The sequence below is a fragment of the Candoia aspera genome, chromosome 2 (assembly GCF_035149785.1).
Source record: "Candoia aspera isolate rCanAsp1 chromosome 2, rCanAsp1.hap2, whole genome shotgun sequence".
Lineage (NCBI taxonomy): Eukaryota > Metazoa > Chordata > Lepidosauria > Squamata > Boidae > Candoia > Candoia aspera.
In genome coordinates, this window is record NC_086154.1 from 140,578,602 (window position 1) to 140,599,394 (window position 20,793).

A 20,793-nucleotide genomic window follows, 5' to 3' on the forward strand; every position below is an offset into this window, starting at 1 on the left:
TCAGACCAGGTTAGATTTGGATGGGAGATCTCCAGGGAATTCCATGACTGTAGACTAGACTGGAAAATTGAAAAAAAAATCTCACATGTTACAAGGCACTTCCATATAGTTGCCAAGAAACTGCATGAATGTGTCCATGTAGTTACACCAGGATTTGAACTTGACCTAAGGGAGTCCTTACTATAGAGACACACAGGAAGAGAGCACACAAATCTGTTGTTTTTTTAACCTCTTCATTTATTTTTTTAAATAAACTTTTGAATAGCTTGACATGCAACATTTGATGTGATCTGAGCAGACAGGGATAAAATGACAGGATGTCAGCAACCATCAAGAAGACAGTTGAACAGGGTTATTGCTGTTTAAGAGTTTGACAGCAAAGAGGCCTGCAATCCCTTGTAAGAGCCACCTTCCCTGTCTCTCAACCCTGTTTGCTCTGTGTGACTCAGAAGTGGTGACATTAAGTTGAAGATGTGCAGTGGACTCACTGTTCCCTTAAAAGATACACATGGGAGCAAAAACGAAAGGCCCCTGAGCCAGCTATCAAGGGATAATAAAAGGAAACAACAGAAAATATGTTGATAGCAGCCTAATTTTTGTTTCACTTTACAGAATCAGTAGGCCCTAGCCTGCCCCCCAAATATGCAGCAGTTATGGTTGGTTAGGACTTGCTAGATAATTACCTACCAAATCCAATCAGTCTGCTCTGCAAACCTGAACCCTGCCCCTGCAAAAACAAAACTACTATCTAGTTTCCCCTTTACAGAATGAAATGGGGCCACTTACTCCTCAGGCCATGTTGCTGGCTCATAGAGGAGTTATGGTCCCCACTGATGAAGTCCTCACCCCTTGGAACCTTCTGTTCCCACTGAGGAGGCAATAACTGCTCAGGATGGACAGCATTCCTAACATTGCATCAACTGAAGGAAATGACTAGCAGGATCTCCTTTCTGTAGAAGACTTTCCAAACCATTCCTGAAGTACCACAGCAACCTAAGAAAAATGGGAAATTTAAGTCCATAAAGGCTGAGGCTCAAGCATCATGGGAAACTCCTAAAGGTGAAGCTAGCTGCCAATATATTGTATCATTTGAGGATTACCACAAAGGATAAGAACTGGGTGTTAAAGCTCTGGGTCTTATCTGCAAGTCAGCTAATGCATAAGGTAACAGTTCTAACTTACCTACTTGGAGGTGTGCAGCTTCTATTACAGTAAGACCTAAAGATAGCGGGGTGGGTGGGTATCCTACTGGTTGCCAATCAAGGGTCAGTATGATATGTGGGAAATGCCTTATGCCCTTTCTCTTCGGCAAGAATCGTTTGCACATTAGGGGTGCTTCTACATCTAGGAATCTTCTTCCCTGAGAGCCCATCCCTTAAGGCAACTGAGGCAGGCAAGGAGAGGCACAAGTCCTCCTGGAGTAAGGAGCAGGGATCCAAAGAGATGAGGGAATACGTTTTTGTCTAGTTAAGTAAGTAGACAGAGAAACAGTGAGAGTGAAGCAGCAGCTGATAAATATACAGGACACGGAGAGAGCAGGACACAAGGACAGGGCCCAATTGTAGCAGAAGTCAAGGAAAGCCGGGCTGCAGCATGCAGAGATGAGGCTTCCATCCCATTTAGAAACTACAAGATGAGGAAAAGAAGGAAGAGGGGAAGAGTCAATAGAAATGATCTTAAGATACAAGCTCCTCTCCAGCTAGATACTAAGGACAAAGCCATATACTCAGCTTTCTGCCTTTAACTCTCCTATTCACCAGCAATTCTTACAGAGATAAAATGAGTATTGTTGAACCACCAAGTCCTTCACGGATTTGGCAACAGCCAGCCAGAATACCTGGAAACCCCCAAAAAACCAGGATTTCTATAGTGAAGGAGCAAGACAAGGAAAAAAACAGGACCACCCTATAGCCCCTTGTACAGGACAGAGTATATTCTATTTTAATTAAAAGATATCTGGCAAGTCTTGTGAGAAAAACATTTACCCAGCTGGAGGAAGCTGAAGGACAGGTCTGATGGAGTCTTGGGAAAAGGAAGTATTAGAGATGCTACTAAAAAGTTGGTGAGATGGAGAGCACATGAGGGACTGTACCTGATGGTGTGTTTAGGTGCTCTGGGCAGCTGGCGGTACTAGCTATTAGCTGGCTGCAGTCTCCTGATGAAGTGGGAAGAGCTTGGCTTGCTCATCAGCTTCAACGCCACAGGGCAGGTCACTTCTACAGGAGAGGAAAAGGGAACACGTAGCATCTCAAACTTTCCCTCCCTGCTAAATGCTTTCCCCCTCCTTTGTATACAAAATGTTGGTGACTTATCCCTGGAACCAGCCACTCTGAAGAAGTAAGAAAACTGTTTGGTTCAGGGGCTAGACACTCTCCCTCCATACAGCTTCTCACCTGTTATCATTGATGTCTGTGGCATTTCCTGTGCACCCGTCCAGGTGAAGAACAAGGAAAGAAAAAAAGCAGCATTACAATTCAGAGAAAGGTGCATGCCGAAGGGGTAAACAGTGCCACACACACACACACACACACACACGTGTATGTATGTTCTGTTCTGCTCTGCTCTGCTCTGCTCTGCTCAGCAAAGTGAACATTCCCTTGCTGAAACTTAGATACAACCTACCAGCACCTCACGCATAGGATAATCACAAAGGAGACTTATTCTGAAGAGTTCTCTACCAAACTAAACATCTCTCAATTTATTTTGTTTCTTTGGTTTCCATCTTTCCTGTCCCATTTGTTTTTGTGTTTGTTTTGTGAGATAGAACCATGCACTGCATCCCTGTCCCTAAACCAAGAAACAGTGGGACATGGGAACAGACTTTCATTACAAGGACACCCCCTCCCCGCCATTAGTGGTGGTTTTAAATGGGGCCGCAATGATCTCAAGCTGCTGATAGACCCAATCCAGGCAAATGCAAGAGGCGCCCTCCCTTCTCCTTACGGCGTGTTTATTTTGATCCCCAATATCCTACCATTATCCATATTGAGCTTCTGATAGGAGGTCAGAGGGGCACTGGAGGAGCTGCTTCCACTGCTGGAAGATGCATTTGTAAAGCTGCATGAGTGGAAAGAGAAAAACGGGACACAAGAGCAGTGAATGGATATCAATAGATTGCTAAGTATGCTAGAAGGACCATATGTGCCTGGCTATCTCAGTTCTGATCTACTTGGCTCAGTGCTGGAGCTTACAGCAGAGGGGGAACTTCTGGGGATCACTACAATGCGGTAGGACAGAAAACCCTGAAGCCAAATGCGACATTAAAAGCTGCAGAGAAAAGATCTGTGTGTCAGAATTATTTTTTAAAAAGCCTTTACAAGTAAGAATGTGTAGGAAATGGATGGCTACTGAGATCTTGTATTCATGTGATACAGCACTATTATACTCCTGTGGAGGTGTTTAATCTGAAGAGGGCAAATCTGGGAAACAAGCATCTCATTAAATCCTCAGTGTGGATGTACTTGTACCTGATTCTCCAATCTAAATCTTGTACCTTTGAGTGACAGCCAATCATAGCAGCCTTTTTTTAAAAAAAATGTTTTCATATTAATGCCAGTTAGTTTTTCCTGTGTATTTGTGAAGATTGCAATGCTCTTGTGAGTATATCTCCAGCTCAGACCTGATGTATCCTAGATCATCTTTAAAAAGTAGGTTAGACCAGCCAGCACATGAGCAAATACAAACTCATTCTTCTGGCGTGACTTCTTCCCCACATGATAATATATAGTGGCTCTTGCACATTCAAATTATTTCAGAATTCCAGAGTCCAGATTCAAAGAAGCCTTGTGTGGCGCAGAGTGGTAGGCAGCAGTATTGCAACCAAAACTCTCCCCATGACCCAAGTTTGATCCCAGCGGGAGCTGGATTGTCTCTCGGGTAGCCAGCTCAGGCCGACTCAGCCTTCTCTCCTTCCGGGGTCAGTAAAATGAATACCCAGCTTGCTGGGGAAGGTGATGACTGGGGAAGGCAATGGCAAACCACCCCGCTCTATAGTCTGCCAAGAAAATGTCGTGTAAGCAGCATCCCCCCAAAGGGTCAGACATGACTTGGTGCTTGCACAGGGGACCTTTCACCTTTCACCAGATTCAAAGAAATTTTACCGTTTGGCCTACTCTTTGCAACCAGCCAATGACTAAGACAGGACATCTTTTAGATCAGATTTTGTATAAGTTGAATGAAATGATGGCACACTAAAGTTTGATTTATGGGGCAAAATGTCCTTCAGGTCTCCTCCTGAAAAACTGATAGGTTGATCTAGGAAGCAGGCTTTGTTTAAGCCAACCATGGTTTGCACAATGTAATGGAAGCAGAAGTAAAATATACTCACTAGCTGTCAGGCACAGTGCTGCCAGAATTCTGCAGATAGGCATTCTGATAATTCTGGAAGAGGCTATTGGTGTAGCTGATGCAATCAGAATTACGGACACCATAAGGATTGGTCGGGGATGAAGCTGGATAGTGCCCTGGTCGCACTGGTTTAGCTGCAAAGGGAAACAAAAGTCATATACAGCTACAGTGACCATATTTTCTTCGAAAAAATAAAGGACAAACCTGAAAAAGGGACCAATCTGAAAGAGGTTCATAAGGATTTTAAAAATTGTTTATGTTTATAACTTTGCTTTACAAAGGAAATTTCAAGAGCTAAACCAAGAAAACAAATAAATCTAAGGGAAAGCTTTCTGAAATAAAGGGCTGTCCATTATAATAAAGGACGTATGGTCACTGTATATATGTTCATTCACTGTATATATGTTCATTCATTCATTCATTCAAGATGTGTGATGCTTCTGCTTATCTCAGAAATGGGCAACTTTTGGTGGCCAGTGGCCTTGCTTGACATTTTGGGGGCAACAAGGGCAGGGAGTTGAACAAGGCCACAAAATGGCCAAGATTGCATCATATACATCAGCAGAGCTGAGATTTTCTGAAGTTTATTTTTTTTCCTTTGTTTTGAAAGAGTTGATTTTTTTAAAAAAAGAAAACTATGCTAATCCTAATTCTGCACCTTGTATGCATTTTCTGCTTCAGAATGGTGGAAATGGGTTTTGGTCAGAGAGGTTCTGAGGTCAGCAAAAAAGGGACTTGGGCACTGCATGAGTCTTGGAGTTTTAGGCAGTTCATGCCTAACTTGGTTAAAGCTCTTTGTGGGAGCTAAAATGCAAGCTTAAATAACAGACCAAATGAGACATAGCAAAAGTTTCAGCAATAAAAGAAATCACACCACCACCAAAAGCAAGAGCCCAGACAGCCAAATGCCTTCCTGGTTGAAGTAAACAAAGTTATCTCTGAATTGAGCATTATTCCTGGCAATTTCATTGATACAGTATATCCATGTAATTTTCTTGGCAATAATGTGAAAATGGTTTGCCATGGCCTTTTCTGATTGTTTCCGAACATCTCAGTCTAGCCTATAACCCTGGATTTTCTTGTGGTCTCCCATTCAAGGACAAAGTAGGTTTGGCCCCACTTATGCTTCTACATTAGCCAGTGCTGCCACCCACTGAAGCAAATAACAGAAGAAGGGGCAGAAAACAAGGGCTGTCTCATGGTATAACACACAAAACATACTGTAATCCCAAATCAAACAAGCCATATTATGGTTTAGCATGATAATGGAACCTAGCCATTATGTTAAACTATTATTTTATATCCACATAAATGATTGTGTCTTCTGTATTTTAAAATATTTATCAGTGTATTTATCAGACTGTTTATAGTTCTTTTAATACATGCTTAATATACTTGGACATTTTTACAGATGTAAACAAGGCCTTAATAGAAGGCCATTTTTATTCATTTTAAAAACTGCTTTTAGACCTTCAACTTGCTAAAAATTTCAGGATCATGTGCCTACAGCAGAAACTTTCCTGGAAAATGACAAGCTGCTTTAACAAGTTTCAGACTGATGCTGCATTCACACTCCCATCTTCCAAAGTACCTCTTCCAAACCAAATCCAAAGCGCTGCACAGCCCTATTAAATACCACATTATGGTTTACTGAAAGGTTTCTCAACCAGGATTCTGAGAGAGGTCACTAGGGGTTCCCTATGAGATCACAATTTATTTTAAAAAGTATTTCCAATTTCTTCAACTTCACAATAAAGAGGTAAGTTTCATTCTTTGTTTTCAGTTTAAGAACACTGTTAGTGCATACAGTATATACAGGCCTACACATGAAACGAATATAATAATTTTGTAACTTCTGACCTATATTTGAGCCTGAATGTGCAGGGGTTCCCCATGGCCTGAGAAATATTTCAGGGGTTCCTCCAGGGTCAAAAAGTTGAGAAAGGCTGGTTTACTGGAACACACACATTCAGCCAAGTATAAAAAATAACTGCTCCTTCCTAGAACATACATTATCAATAATATGCCTGCTACCACTGAGAACTGCCTCCACGCTCACCATGAACTGACCCCCAATCCACAGAATTTGCTTGCTTACCAATCTGTGCAGAGTGGTTGCGCTTCATACTGTTTTTGTAGCGCACTGCTTCTTTGATGCGATCCACCTCCTGTTGGTAGCGGCGCTTGTCTTTCATTGCCCCTTCCTTGGCCTCCTTCAGTGCACCCTCCAGGGCCTTAACTCTCTCAGCCGTAGCCCGAAGACGTTTCTCCAGTTTAGGAAGCTCACAACGCAGATCTGCATTGTCACGAACCAGCTGGGCCCCAAGTCAACATGAAAGGGAGAGAAGAGTAATGGAGGTGAAGAGGACAAGGTCGGTGCAACCCCATTCTCCAAGACCTGAAACATTTGCTCTCGCCTCCACTCCCAAGGTAGTTCTGCTCTGCTTTCTTGCATTCTGCCTTTTCCAGAAAAATATATGTGCTAATTCTGCCCAACCTGATCTAGGTGTGGAAATCTCACACCTTAGAGGCATGACTGTCTTTTTTCAGAGGGGAACAGCTATACCTGTTCTTATCCCCTTGGACCATGGATTTTGTAGGAATGTCTGAATATGCCCCTCAGGGCAACATATCAAGGGCATATTCAGGGCCAACACCTCAATATGCAGGAACAAGCTTTACGCTTACTTTGTCCTACTTCTGAACACCTTGGTGGAAAAGACCTGTGGAGCTTGCCTTGAGGATTGCCAGAGTGAAAAGTAGCAGAGCTTTGAGGCATTTCAGTGATTGCACAAAAGGATATTTTTAGCATAATCTGCCACTGCTGCAGGTTATTATGACATGGAGAAGAACAACCCAAACACCACACCAACCGAAGTTCTCCCTGTTGCACATCTATTAAAGGCAGCCTATAGTTGGCACAGATGCTGGTGATAAGCCCCTGCCCTTTGCAGGTGACACCCATCCCTTGTTCCCATTAAGCAGGCCCCAGTGTTTGCCCAAGTGCTGCAGATCCAAGCCATGCACCATGCTGGGGGTGGGGGCATTATATGAAGGGCAAGGTTGGGAGATGAAGGCCGAGAACTCACAATGATCCATTTAACTCTCACCACATGCAAGCTTGAATTAAACACCAAGTGGGTGGGCAGCATGAGGTGACAGCTTAATGGCGTGAGATGAACAATTACTCAAGGGGCAGCCAACAGCACAATAGTAATTAGCAGAAAAACCACTGGGCAGCCCAGCCTCCAAGGGAGGGAGAGAAAATGTTTGAGATGATAACATTTAGCTCCCATATCCAGAGACTGACATCAAACCAGGATGGGCATGAGGCACATAGTGAGAATTTATGAATCATGCTTTTCCAGATAACCATAGGGCACTCTTCCGTAATCAGGTGCCTGCCAGATGTGCTGGACTACAATTCCCATCAGCCCAAGCTAGCATGGCCAATACAAGTTGAATTTTAATTGCTATTAGTGAGAAGGCTATATGGCCTCAAACTGGGAGATTACTTGGAGTTCATCTAACTATTTCCATATTTATTTTACATCTACTTAATGCTGTAGCGGAGGAAAGAACATTGCTGTTGAGAATTTCACATGGAACAGCTAAGCTTTATTTAATTTTTTTCTCCTTGCGACAGCTGCTGCATAGGACAATTTGGTCAGGATTGCCATGGCAGAAGAATTGCTAGTAGAAGCCACATACATGAAGCTGCTGAGAATGAGGCCTTTGTATAGATGTGAAGGCTACAATGGCAGTGGTTGCCATGGCAGCAAATTATGACCTAATGCAAAAGGGTCAACCTGGATGGAGTTGCCATGGCAGTGGAATGGTGAGAAAGAAAGAGGCACCTGACCTTTCCCCCCAACCAATGCCCTCCCCCCCGAAAAAATATCTACTCCCAATTTGGTCACCAAGTGCAAACATTTCCTGCCCAGCCCAACAGGCAGAGGAAGATGTGGGAGAGGCTGTACGGTACCTTGGAGACCCAGCGATCCAGCTAGGGTGCAGCAGCAATGGGAAAAGGGGGACACAGACACAACTGAGCACACCAGCAGAGTCCCCAATTAAACCCTGCTCTGGAAACCCAGAGAGAGAGAAGTTACACCCCAGCAACAACTATTGCTTCTGGCTGGTGGTATCAGAGTAGTACCTCCCTTCCCTGACCTGAAAATAAGGAAAGTTCTGTCTTTGGGCATGAGAGGTGGAACAGAACATCTTTCCACCACCCTACTCAGCTAAAGTAAGCAGAGAATTGGAGGAGGAATCAGATCAGAACAAGGGTAATGGAAATTATATGTGAAGTAATGGGTATGAGAAGCAATGCAGGGAACGGATATAGCAAATGTCAAACCAACATCCTTCCTAGGTGCACATAGTCCCTTGGTACTTTGCCACCTTGCCTGATTTCCTTGCTTCAATTAGTATACAATTTTATATTTTATACAGATGGAAAAGCCTTAGCCTCAGATGCTCATCCATCTCATTTTACTGCATTCTACTTCCTGATATTTTCATTCCATTCATTATTTGAAACAAAATCTCACCAAATTGCACATGGGAACAAATCTGATGTTTTCAATTAAAGCTGCCAGGGCTTCATAGCAAGCATTGTTGGGAAGGAAAGAGAAACCAGAAGGGAGAGGTGTACTGAAGTACCAACGTGGCTGGAAGCAGAATTCAAAAGAGAGGGTAAGAGAGCTGAGTAATTCCTGCTGGGCCAGATGGTGAGGAGTGTTTTCTGTATCATGTACCAGAAGGCACAATCCCCACTAGGCCAAAGTGGGAATTTATCAAGAACAAAGCTAAACAAGGAAGAGCCATTCTTTAATCTCTTATTAGGGAGGACACATCGTTTGGGGATACACCCTTTACTTTGCATGCAGAAAGTCCCCTGGCATCTCAGTAAACAAGAATGCAGATGGTGAGGAGTGTTCCAAGTCTGAAGCAAATGGGAAGCAGCTATTGAGGGGCTACAGAACCTCCCTGGAGACCTGAACTGGATCCTATCCCTTTAACCTCTTCAAATCCTGAAGAAGATTCACTGACTCCTGTAGTATGTCAGTGCCACAGAGTGAAAGAACAAAGAACTAAGCCCTGCAAGTGTGCAAGGTTCAAAGGATGTAACATACACTTGATGAATCCAGGAACGGTAGAAAGGCCCACAGAAACGTCTTCAAACACCTGCCTGGTTGTTTCCCTGTGCCCAAACATCTTAGAGCTTTGATTATTTGGATCTCTCAACCCTTTCCTGCACTGAGACCATGGATTTTAACTGTCCCACTCTGATATGTGCTGCACATGATTTATGACTGGATTTGGAATACTCTTCTGCCTGCCTGCCAACCCTTTTTGTGAGACTGGTATATTTGCTTTTGACCTCAGCTAACCTAATTACTCTTCTTCTCTCCCCTTCCTCCTTTGAATCTGTAGGACAGAACACTCAGCTAGAGTGATCCATGGTTGGACTTACTAAAAGGCAAACTTCATGAGCTCGTCCCCCAGCTGCATATTCTTTAGCTTTCCTGCCTCCATCCAAATAAATACTTCTCAAGGGTTTCATCACTCACAACCCTTCAGTTTGAAAAAGGGGCACATGATTATTTGTGAATGTTTCCTTCACTCTCTTAGGAGTCTTCCTTGCTACTACAACAAACGTCTGGATAGCCTTCCTTATCATTTTTGCTTTAACAGATCGTCTTGCACAGGATAATGATGCAAGTCATGCCAAGAAACAACATCTACCGTATCTAAAAATGAACCAACAATGTTTTTCAAGAAGGAGTTATCTCTTAGTAGAAGTAATTAAACTTACAGAACAGCTTCAAAATGTTCACCATCTGGAAAGGCAGTTAAGAAGGGGTGTTTCACCATGTTGGGTGAAACTGGCCTGGGTGGTTTATTCAATGTGTCACACAAACCCAGGAAAGTAGATTAAATAAACTGAAGGAATTTGGTTCAGAACTTCCTGTAACAGATCTGTGTGCTGTCTTGGTGCTAAAGGCAGCCCCGGCCTCAGTCTGTAAAATGTCTATTTTCCCTCTTTCAATGGCATGTTTCAAGTATTAACTCTGTATTCATCCCTTCTCCCTATGTATGCATGATCCCATCTGTATCACCCCAAATCTATGGAGGGAAAAGTAGAATAATGCAGGCCTAATTACTTGGACTTCAACTCTCATTAGTCTCTGCTAGCATGGCTAATCACAAAGGATTTTTTAAATTAAGTAACATTTTCAACATTTTTTATGTTGAGATGTGTCAACTTCAAGGTGGACTAGGTCAGGAAAGAGACTCCATAAGAACTAATGGAACACTACTTTATTGTTTTAGGGTATAATAATAGAATCTTGAAAGCCTGACAGAATTTCTCTCTCCCGCTTGTACCAAAGAGAATCGAGACAGGGCAATCTTGAGCTTCTTCCTCACCCCTGCCCATTTTTCCAGACTAAGCTGATGGCTGCTGCTTGCCTTCTTCAAGGCTATCTCCATACTGCTCTACACCATGTTTGATCTCTCTTTTATATGTTCAAGCTTCTAACTTATTTACAGGTGGTGGTATGTACACCTCCAGAGACTTTAGCGATTGGAGTGCTAATCTAAGCCAAGTTAATTAAGCCAGCAAGCAAGTAAATAGTTGGGTTACAGCTTAAAACTTCCAGAGGGCACTAACTTTCCTATATGTCACTGAAATAAATTGTAAGAAGCTGTAAGAAAAGAGCCAATGTACCTACCCAACCACATACATGCATTCCACCAAGTTACATGTTGTATTAGATTTTTCTCCCTAACTTTTTTCTTCTGCTGTTTTATTTATATATCTACAGGTAGTCCTTGCTTGACGACCACAATTGAGACCGGAATTTCGGTTGCTAAGCAAAGCGGTCATTAAGCAAATCTGATCTGATTTTATGACCTTTTTTGCAGTGGTTAAGTGAATCACTGTGGGCATTAAGTGAACCATGTGGTCGTTAAGTGAATCATGCAGTTCCCTACTGATTTTGCTTGCCAGAAGCCAGCTGGGAAGGTTGAAAATGGTGATCATGTGACCATGGGATGCTGTGACAGTCATAAATGTGAACTGGTTGGCAAGCGCCCAAATCATGATCATGTGACTGCGGGGATGCTGTTGTTGTTTATTCATTTAGTCGCTTCCGACTCTTCGTGACTTCATGGACCAGCCCACGCCAGAGCTTCCTATCGGTCGTCAACACCCCTAGCTCCCCCAGGGACAAATCCATCACCTCTAGAATATCATCCATCCATCTTGCCCTTGGTCGGCCCCTCTTTCTTTTGCCCTCCACTCTCCCTAGCATCAGCATCTTCTCCAGGGTGTCCTGTCTTCTCATTATGTGGCCAAAGTATTTCAGTTTTGCCTTTAATATCATTCCCTCAAGTGAGCAGTCTGGCTTAATTTCCTGGAGGATGGACTGGTTTGATCTTCTGGCAGTCCAAGGCACTCTCAGAATTTTCCTCCAACACCACAGTTCAAAAGCATCTATCTTCCTTCTCCAGCTCTCGCAGCCATATGTTACTACAGGGAACACCATTGCTTTAACTATGCGGACCTTTGTTGTCAGTGTGATGTCTCTGCTCTTAACTATTTAGAAGCGGGGATGCTACAACAGTCATAAGTGTGAGAACCGGTTGTAAGTCAGTTTTTTCAGCACCTTCGTAAGTCTGAACCATCACTAAACAAATGGTTGTTACATGAGGACTACCTGTAATCATATTTCCTTTTAATGCTTACATGAAGACACAGCAATAATCAAACAGCATACCATGTCCTTGTAATCTGTGGGAGCACTTACTGAATTCCCTACATATCCTTTTCTCAAAAGACTATTTTGGCACATTTATTTCTATTTATTTTTATATTTCCTCTTTCTGCACATAAGCATGATTTGTCCAAGCATAAAGCATGCATTCTTGATTCCATAAAACCCACAGCACCACATACTGTAATCCCTGTGAATTACTACACTCAGAAATACATTCTCATGCATACGGGTGATAAAAGAAATGAGCACTCAACTCTTCTCTCTTGAACCCCCAAACCATCCTCTATCTGTTCCAGACGGGTGGCTTGCCAAATAATCAAGGGTACTGATACAGTAAGAAGGGCAAAGTATGACAGGTTAACAGAAAACAGGAGACAGCTCAGCACAAGTTAAGACTTTGTGATGAGTTTTAGGGTCAACACGGGCCCTAAATCTGGTGTTAGAAAAAGTGATTCTGATTTTGATGGGAAAGTAGGAGGAAAAGGTCTAAGCCCGGAGTGGGTAACCTGTTGCCTTCTAAGTTTGCTGAACCATATTTCCCAGCAGACCTTGCAGCCTGGTCAAAGCTGAGCAATTCCAGGAGTTACCGTTCAGCAATACCTGGCAGGCTCACTAATTCCCCATCCCTGATTTAAGCAAACATAATATTAAATGGGAACAGATATGTTCAGAGCTTTGTTATAGATAGAAAGAGCCACAGAGTAGGCCTGGACAATATATCAAGCCTGGATTATGTGAATCACCAAAGCAGGCTAAGGACATGTCCATGCACAGATTTGTGCCAGATGAATCCTAGGTGAGTGAAAAAAATTGAGAGAGCATCCAGGTGGCTTCATGAACAAACATTCAGTGCTGCTACAATACATGGAGACAATGCAAAATGGAGATGGGGGAAAAAGCTTCCCATCCAATTGCCTAAGTATGGTATGAGGGACAAAAATAGCACTGAATTCACTGGCTGCCCTCATTCTCTCCATCTGCCCCTATTCCTCTTTGTGGTGCTCTGGCTCTCATTCTTCTACTCACCTGTTTGTGAACTTTTGTAAGCTGTTCCAGGTTGTTCTCAAGAAAGGAAATCTTCTGTTTCTGGGAATGAGCCCCCCCACTGTCCTCGGGTTCCAGCTCCGCACTCTGGAAAGAAGCATCAAGAAAATTTATATCTCTGCAGCGGTGAAGATGGGAAATGATGAAGATCCTGTGAGATAGCACAGCAATGGCACCAGCAGTACAAAGCCCAAAGAAAACTCCTCCTTGGATTGGTCCACACAAAAACAGGCAGCTTTGAATGAGATTTCCTTGACGTGGTCACCCCCACAAAGAATTGTAATTCCAAGTGTAGAATGTGGATCATAGAAGTCAAGGAATGGCAAGAATGGGCTCCAGAACGGGGAATGAGTGTGAATTTAATATAACCTCACTGAGAAATGTTCAACAGAACTATTTCTATCCTGATTTGAGCAAACGTTAAAAACTGCTGTGCAGGGAACTTAGAAGAAAGTCCATTTCCTTTACAGTGGAAAAAAGGCAGCTGACCTGCACAAAGGGCTTCCTAAGGATGGGTTGATGTGCCAAACCTGTCACAATAAGACCATCTAATTTTACAGCTATTGGTGGAACAGAGGCTTCAGTAGCTAGTGTAGAGTAATAGCTAAGAGACGTGGCACAGTGACACAGATTTGCGCCCACATCAAATCCCACCCTTGTAATGACTTCAGTTGGTGGCTTTAGGCAAAGACAGTATCTCACAGCCTTAGCCCCTCCCTCCAACTTGCGATTTGGGGACAGAACTGCTAGTCTACCTTAAGGGGGTTTTATAAGGATTCCTTTCAAAGGTAAAGTGTTTCAAACATTTGCAGGTATGATAAACACGGTAGTTTTCGGTGGGCTTCAAGAGTTACCTACTTTCTTAACTCGAGTTGTGACGTCTTGAACGAACAGCTTGCGAAGGTTGTGGAGGGTCTGGAGTTCACGGGCCTAGAAGGGCACACACACAGAAAGGCAAGCTGAGATAAGATGTTTTAGCCTCCCGTTCTCTCCCTTTGGTTCTGTTCACAAAACACACTTAATCGAGTCACAGAGGGGGAGCTCATTATGCGAACTCTTTAAGCTACGCTACTGACTTGTTTAATTGACTGTCAGATTTAACTCCAGAGAGATAAACTGCTGTTCTCTGCAGATAAACTCAGCTAATGTTGTGCAAACTACTTAGCAGGTAATTTGTTGTTTTACAAAGACCCACTCCAGTAATTTAAACTCCCATCCAACATAGCGAGGCAAAGAGGAGGGCAAAAGGGGGCAGAAACAGATTGATTGCAAATCCAAATCTTTCTGCAGTAGTGCCAGTCACAATCACACCACTCCAGATTTGTCTTTTAAAAAACACTCCACCAGGAAGGGGAGTGGAATAAAAAGGGCCAGAAGAGGAAGAAAAGTGACAGCCTCTCAGGTTCTTTTACAACAGCTGGGAGGGCTAAAAAATGGCCATCACGTGACAGAGCCCTCCTCCTACCAGATGCCGCTGCCCACAGAGGTGAGTCTATTCACTAGGACAGGGGTACACTGCCTTTGGGATGCTTACAACGGTCTCCTCCAGCCCCTTGAGGTCTTGCTTGGACTGCTCATGGCGCTCATAGAGAAATCTGTGAAGCAGAAAGAGCATGTGGGGCAAAGATACCATGGGAAAACTGTTCTCATTTCACATCAAATAAGAGTTTAGTTGCCCTTATTGAAGCATAACTGGTAGCACCAGCAGGTGCTGTCCCTTACCTCAAGCTTTAGGATCCAGCGTATGGTCAAGATGAGAGGCGGTCACAGATATGCAGGATGGGCAAGCGTCAGGTCCCGTTGGCAAAGGAATGCCAGTTGGCGGGGCCCAGAAGGTGAGCCTTTTCTGCCGTAGTGCCCATCCGACAGCATGTTCTCCCTCCGGGGATCAGGATGTCCCCAACCCTGATGGCCTTTTGTAAGGCCCTAAAGACCTGGCTCTGTGCCCGGACCTGGGGCCCCAAGTGTGTGAAACCATCTCCCAGCTGTGTTAGTAACTGTGGACTGTGATACTTCCTCGGCTGCCAAGTATTTTAACTTTTGTACTTGTTCTTATTTTTATTTTGATATTGTTCACCACCCAGGCATTTCTTGAGATGGGCGGCTGTACAAATTGATTAAATAAATAAATAAATGATGGCTATCAAACTGACTTTCTGGTTCTGAGATTAATACACAGAGATGAGCAACTTCTGCCAGGCTAAGGGCTTCCTTGCCCCTTTGAGCGGCATGCCTACAGATTCCAAAATGTAGGTGAGTACAGAACAGAAGAGGATGGAACCAGGACAAAAAAACAAACCTGATTTAATACAATTGATACCATCACTCCTCAGGCACCTAATCATCTTGACTTCTGCCCTTTGAAAAAGTGTCACAGTGGCAACTTTTGGAGGGGCTCTTTTGGAGGGGCTCTACATTCCAGGCCTTGCACGTGGCCTTGAGGCCTTAGATTGTATATGCCTGTTTTCATAATGTCTTAGGAAGCAGTTTTTGTGTTGACAGCGGGAAAGGTGGGTAGTGAGAAGTAGAATTCAACTGCATGTATGTGAGAGTTGGCAGATTTGGTGGCAGAGGAAAAGCAAGTAGCTGAGATGAAATGGTTCGTCCATCCCTTCCAGATCCCTCCATTGCAGATGAATCTCTCAGAGCTGGGAATTGAGCCACGTGCTTGCCTCAAGCTGTAAAATGTTCTAGAGCTCTTCTGCATAGGAAAAGATGAACCCTAATATGGGTCATCATGGAGGCAGAAGGAGGAGGTGAGACTTAGCAGGCTTGAACAGGTTCTTATTGGGAAGGTAAGGAAATAGGAAGTGTGCAAAGGTTTGGGAATATGAAGTACTACCCACTCATGACATTTCCTTGTGAAGGGTTGTCTTAAATTTAGGATTATCTTCTTTTTGGGTGAATCTGTCATATGTTCTTTTTTAAACCAAAGATACTTGAGTTAATAAATGTGTCCTCAACCAATTGAGCTACGGTTCCTTCCCCCCACTACATAGAATTCACGTATATCAGCTTTTCCCAACTGATGCCTTGTGGCATCAAATCCCAGAATTCAGCAGGACCAGCACATTTGATTCTAGAGGGCGGGACCCGTTCTTAAACACTGGTTTCCATCTCTCGTGTGATCCTTCCACAAGAGGGGTGTGGAAAGGCAGCTGAAAATGTCTGGGGAAAGGAGGGGTTCTCACGTCAGCTCCTGAAGCTTTTGTGATTTCTCTTGCTCCTCGCTCTTGAGTTTCTCATAGTCAGCACGAAGTTTCTCCAGTTCAAGTTCTAACTTCTGGTTTAAGCTGGACAGGAAAGAATATAGGGAGAATTGTGCTGTTCATGTTGGGATGGTAAGCAGATTATCATGGTTATTCAGCCTTTCAGCTTAGCATAAGATCAGCAAAAGGAGCCAATGGTAAAGGCTCAAGACAGGGAGGCTAAAGAGTCGAAGCCTCGAACCCTTAAGGGACTGCATCTCAGGACAATATATACAAGATGATGTTTGAGACAACCATGCCTTAAGCCTTTCCATCACAACCAGCTTCTAGTCCTGAATACAGTTCCAGGTTTAGCACTGGTATAAAAGGGTTTTTAACTGCAGCAATCTAGCCTAAGGAATTTTTATTAGGATAAGTTCTATTGAGCAAACTCCAGTTCTCCAGAAGGAATTACTGACATGAAATTGGTTTTAGTTCACAGTGTCTCAGGGAGCTTAGTCTAGAAATCGTATTGGTTATACACCACTTAAAGCAGGGGTCCCCAACCCCTGGGCTGCGGACAGGCACCGGTCCGTGGCCTGTTAGGAACCGGGCCGCACAGCAGGAGGTGAACGGTGGGCGAGTGAGTGAATTTGCTGCCTGAGTGTTTACAGCCACTCCCCATTGCTCACATCATCGCCTGAGCAATGCCTCCTGTCAGAGGAAGTAAGCCCATTGGCTGCTATCTCCAAATGGCGTGAAGAAAAAAGAATAAAAGGTTGGGAAAAAGAGGAAGCGCTTGAATCATCCTAACACCATCCCACCCCCCACCCTCGTCCGTGGAAAAATTGTCTTCCATGAAACCGGTCCCTGGTGCCCAAAAGGTTGGGAACCGCTGACTTAAAGGACACCAGTCAGTTGAATTTATGTCACACAAGGGGTATGGATATAATGCAACAATTTTTAAGCTATACTACATTGCCATTATCTCTAGAATTAATTAACATGAGATTTCTCCAATTTGGCTCCTCCAGACCTATTAAGAAAGACTAAAAATCCTGAATTGTTAGTAAGCATACTGGCTAATAATTCTGAGAATTGCAGTCCTAACACATCTGGAGGATACGAGGTTGGGAAGGATGCTTTACCTTACCCCCACTTCTATCTTTGCTCCTAATTTCCATACTAAATATGTTCATTAACGATTGTTGTTTATTTTATTGTCTTTTCACATTACTCCTGCCTTCCAAACCTTGTCCAGTATTCTGCTGATATTCTGCCATCAGTATCTTGACATTGATTAGGCCCTGCCAAAAAACACCAGCTTCTCATCTCCAACACAACCTATCTTATAACAAGAGTCTCTCCCCTTCCCATCAGAACAGCTTGCCCCACCCTAAAGATGACTCACTCTTTGAGCTCATCAATGATTTTCTGCTTCTGGTTGATCTCATCACGTAGTCGTGCCAACTGTTTGTGGTGGGCTTCACGGTGACTCTCTAGCTGCACTTCCAAGGCCTTCTGCAGGAAAGGAACAAAGCAGTTCAGAGATGTAGATAGCACTCGTAGGGCCCCTCATAAGGCAGCTCATCTTGGACACTCTTCACAAATATCTTTAGTATTTTCCAGCAAAGCTATACTCTCTTCAACAGCCCATAATTTGCTTCTCCTGTTTTCTCTGTTCTCCTTTTAGAGCCTGGAATATGCCTTTCTGTCCCTCTGTCTCCCCATCTTTCTTTGTTTTCTCCATCTCTACCCCTTTTTTTTGATGAATGCTGCCAAAGGGATTGTGTAAAAGGAATAACACCCTTGATGAAGAAAGACATGCCTTATCTCTTGTACTAACTTTGACTTCATCTGTATCTTCTATCAGGTCCTGCTCTTTGGCCACTTCATGCACCGTCTCTGTGGGAGAGAAGAAAAATCCTTAATGAGAGGATGGGGACAGAGTTAGAGCATGAGGTTGATGACCAGTGTTAGATCTGTAATTAGTTCTCTTGATCTAGGCAATTAGGCTAAAACATCAATTGCTTCTTTAATTTATCATGGTTTCTTGAGCAAGTCATTCTCTAATTTAATCCCTCAGCCTCAGGGTTTAAGAGTGGAGCAAAAGGTTTCCTTTAAAAGACTTATTCTGTAAAGACCCTCTTTCATCTATAAAATGAAAACAGTAACCTGCTTCATACCATTGTACATATAGGAAAGAGTCCCTCTTTTGGGGGAGATAGGCGGTAATTAAATTTGAATAATAAATAAAAATAAATAGGAAAGGTTTTATTGTACAGAATCAACAAGCTACATACTAATGATAAATAGTAACAGGAACATACTACTGTGAAGATTCACACATGGTCTGTCAGGCCCAGCCCAAGGACAACAAGGAATCAATCCAGCCAAACTTCAGTTCTTCATTTGCTCACGCTGTGTAGACAGAATCTTGCCAGACTAAAGCTATTCCACCTAACCTAAAGGGAAACAACCTGGGAGGCTCTAGGGTGGGGCTACTCTGAACCTCTTAGTCTTCCCACATTCCAGCTCCAGGCTGTGTTTTCTCTTATCTCGCTCCCCTCCTTGGAGTGTGCTCCCTCCTTCCTGAGAACCAGCAGCATTACTGAAGCCCATCACATCTCTTCCCCCTTCAGAGACACATTCCATAACATGGTCAGGGGTGCTTGTAAGCAAACAACACTGTGCTCAAGGACTCAAATGTTATTAATAAAGGCATTAATAAAACTGTATTCTCCAACCACTCCCACCCATCCATTTCCTTAATTATTCACATGCTTCTGTATCAATTATAAACTATGCCATAAACCCAATCCCACATGTATTACCTTGGGCTTGCAGTTTAGCCAACTCTTCACTCAGAGCATCATAGGATTCTTCCAGGTTCCGTTTCTTCAGCTCCACACTCTGCATGTACTCAGTAAGCGAACGGATCTTTGCTTCATGCTGAGAAGATTAGGAATCATGAGCAAATTAAAGATCCACTTCACAAACTTAGTCCAGATTTCAGAGTTCCCAACCTCAGCCTTGATGAGAAACAACTTGAGTTTCTCCTTGTGCAGACTTGAAAACTGTCATCTCTCCTCAAATGCATCTTCAGAGTTCCAAAATAAACAGGGGACCAAGCAATCAAGAAGCCCTTTTCGTGCTGCATTTCAAGGGTACACCTATCATTGTTTACAGTACAATTCTACGCAAGTATATCCAGAAGCTGCAATCAATAGGACTGCTTCAAAGAAATAATGCACAGTATTACAGCCTTGAATATTAATTAGTTGGATCATTTATTACTTTTCTGAAACAGGAAATGCTGCTTTTGGAGAAAAAAGTCAATGCATATGCTTGTGGGTGTAGATATGTTGTGTGCTCTCCCCATCTCACACACCCTTATAAAGCTCTTTATGCAGCTGTAGATTCATGAACACTTGCCAACATTCAGAATTCCTTAGTTTAAAAAAAGCAGTGTTTGTGTGATCCAGGATGGGGAAATGAAAAATTGGGAACGAATTTAAATAATCCTCAATCTGCCATTTCTCTGATCCTGTTTTAAAAAATGGTACACAGAATCATGACATGAAACAGCATGAAGTCTAGCCCCAGGGATACATCCCAAAATATAAAATATTAAAACAGAGCTTTGTGTATCAACGTGATCTGTAATTAGATTTCTCACTGTTTTCATGTGCACTTAGAAGCAGTTGTGAGAAGGGTGGAAAAATGGATTAGAATAGTGGCATTAGAGAAAGATGGGTAATACAAGAACTGGTATTTGAAAAAATGGAAATAGGACAAGCCCTCTCCCCTGTGATTCTTTTAAAAACAAAAATCCCACTCTGGGGTTAGCGCCCAGTGACATCAGCTCCACAGTTTATGCAGATCCATTGTTGCAGATACAATGTCCAAAAGATCATTCCATTAAGATGCCTGTCTGTAAACAGCCAGATATGTGCCTCTGGTGACTCTGATGGAGCTTGGTCTCCCAGATATGGTACGTATGTATAAATGTTTAAAGACATATGCCAGCCATTTGACTTCTACAGGTCTGCTGTAAGGAACACTCGTGCACTGTTAGCAATGGTATCTTCCTCATGAACAACGGAGCTACTCTAAATGTACATTTTGGGGAGCCTCAACCCCACTACTGAAACAATGGTAGTGGCAATAAACTCGATCAACAAGACCAGTGGTGCAAGCTACAGAGGTCCTACACCCAGACACCAAACCAAAACTGGAGCCAGTCATCTAGGGTCTCCTGAATTAGGAATCCTCCCTGATCTCCCAAAAAGATTTCCCACCTTATCTGCCCTCCTTTAAGCTGGAGCTTCAAGTTTCCTGATGCTTGTTTATAGGAGCAGACTGAGAAATAACCGGGGGCCAGGCTGCACAGGGAAGTAATTCTTTAGGACTTTTTCCAAGTTTCT

At 43.2% G+C, this 20,793-nt stretch overlaps 1 protein-coding gene across 2 annotated transcripts in view; it reads right to left on the bottom strand.

Moving 5' to 3' along the window:
• Window positions 1–238: 238 nt before the first annotated feature.
• The window catches only part of KIF5A (kinesin family member 5A), a 60,619-nt gene continuing 40,064 nt past the window's right edge, over window positions 239–20,793 (bottom strand). The window contains exons 17-30 of one of the 2 annotated variants that reach the window (XM_063293911.1): window positions 19,201–19,318; window positions 18,195–18,271; window positions 17,778–17,887; window positions 16,370–16,471; window positions 14,713–14,773; window positions 14,037–14,108; window positions 13,161–13,265; window positions 8,333–8,353; window positions 6,446–6,662; window positions 4,328–4,481; window positions 2,975–3,057; window positions 2,394–2,421; window positions 2,093–2,216; window positions 239–1,626 (exon numbers count right to left, since the gene is read on the bottom strand). In XM_063293911.1, coding sequence (XP_063149981.1) covers window positions 2,138–2,216; window positions 2,394–2,421; window positions 2,975–3,057; window positions 4,328–4,481; window positions 6,446–6,662; window positions 8,333–8,353; window positions 13,161–13,265; window positions 14,037–14,108; window positions 14,713–14,773; window positions 16,370–16,471; window positions 17,778–17,887; window positions 18,195–18,271; window positions 19,201–19,318 — 1,227 coding nt within the window. In that variant the 3' untranslated portion in view covers window positions 239–1,626; window positions 2,093–2,137. The remainder of the gene's footprint in view (window positions 1,627–2,092; window positions 2,217–2,393; window positions 2,422–2,974; window positions 3,058–4,327; window positions 4,482–6,445; window positions 6,663–8,332; window positions 8,354–13,160; window positions 13,266–14,036; window positions 14,109–14,712; window positions 14,774–16,369; window positions 16,472–17,777; window positions 17,888–18,194; window positions 18,272–19,200; window positions 19,319–20,793) is intronic. The other variant, XM_063293912.1, reaches the window with a different exon arrangement.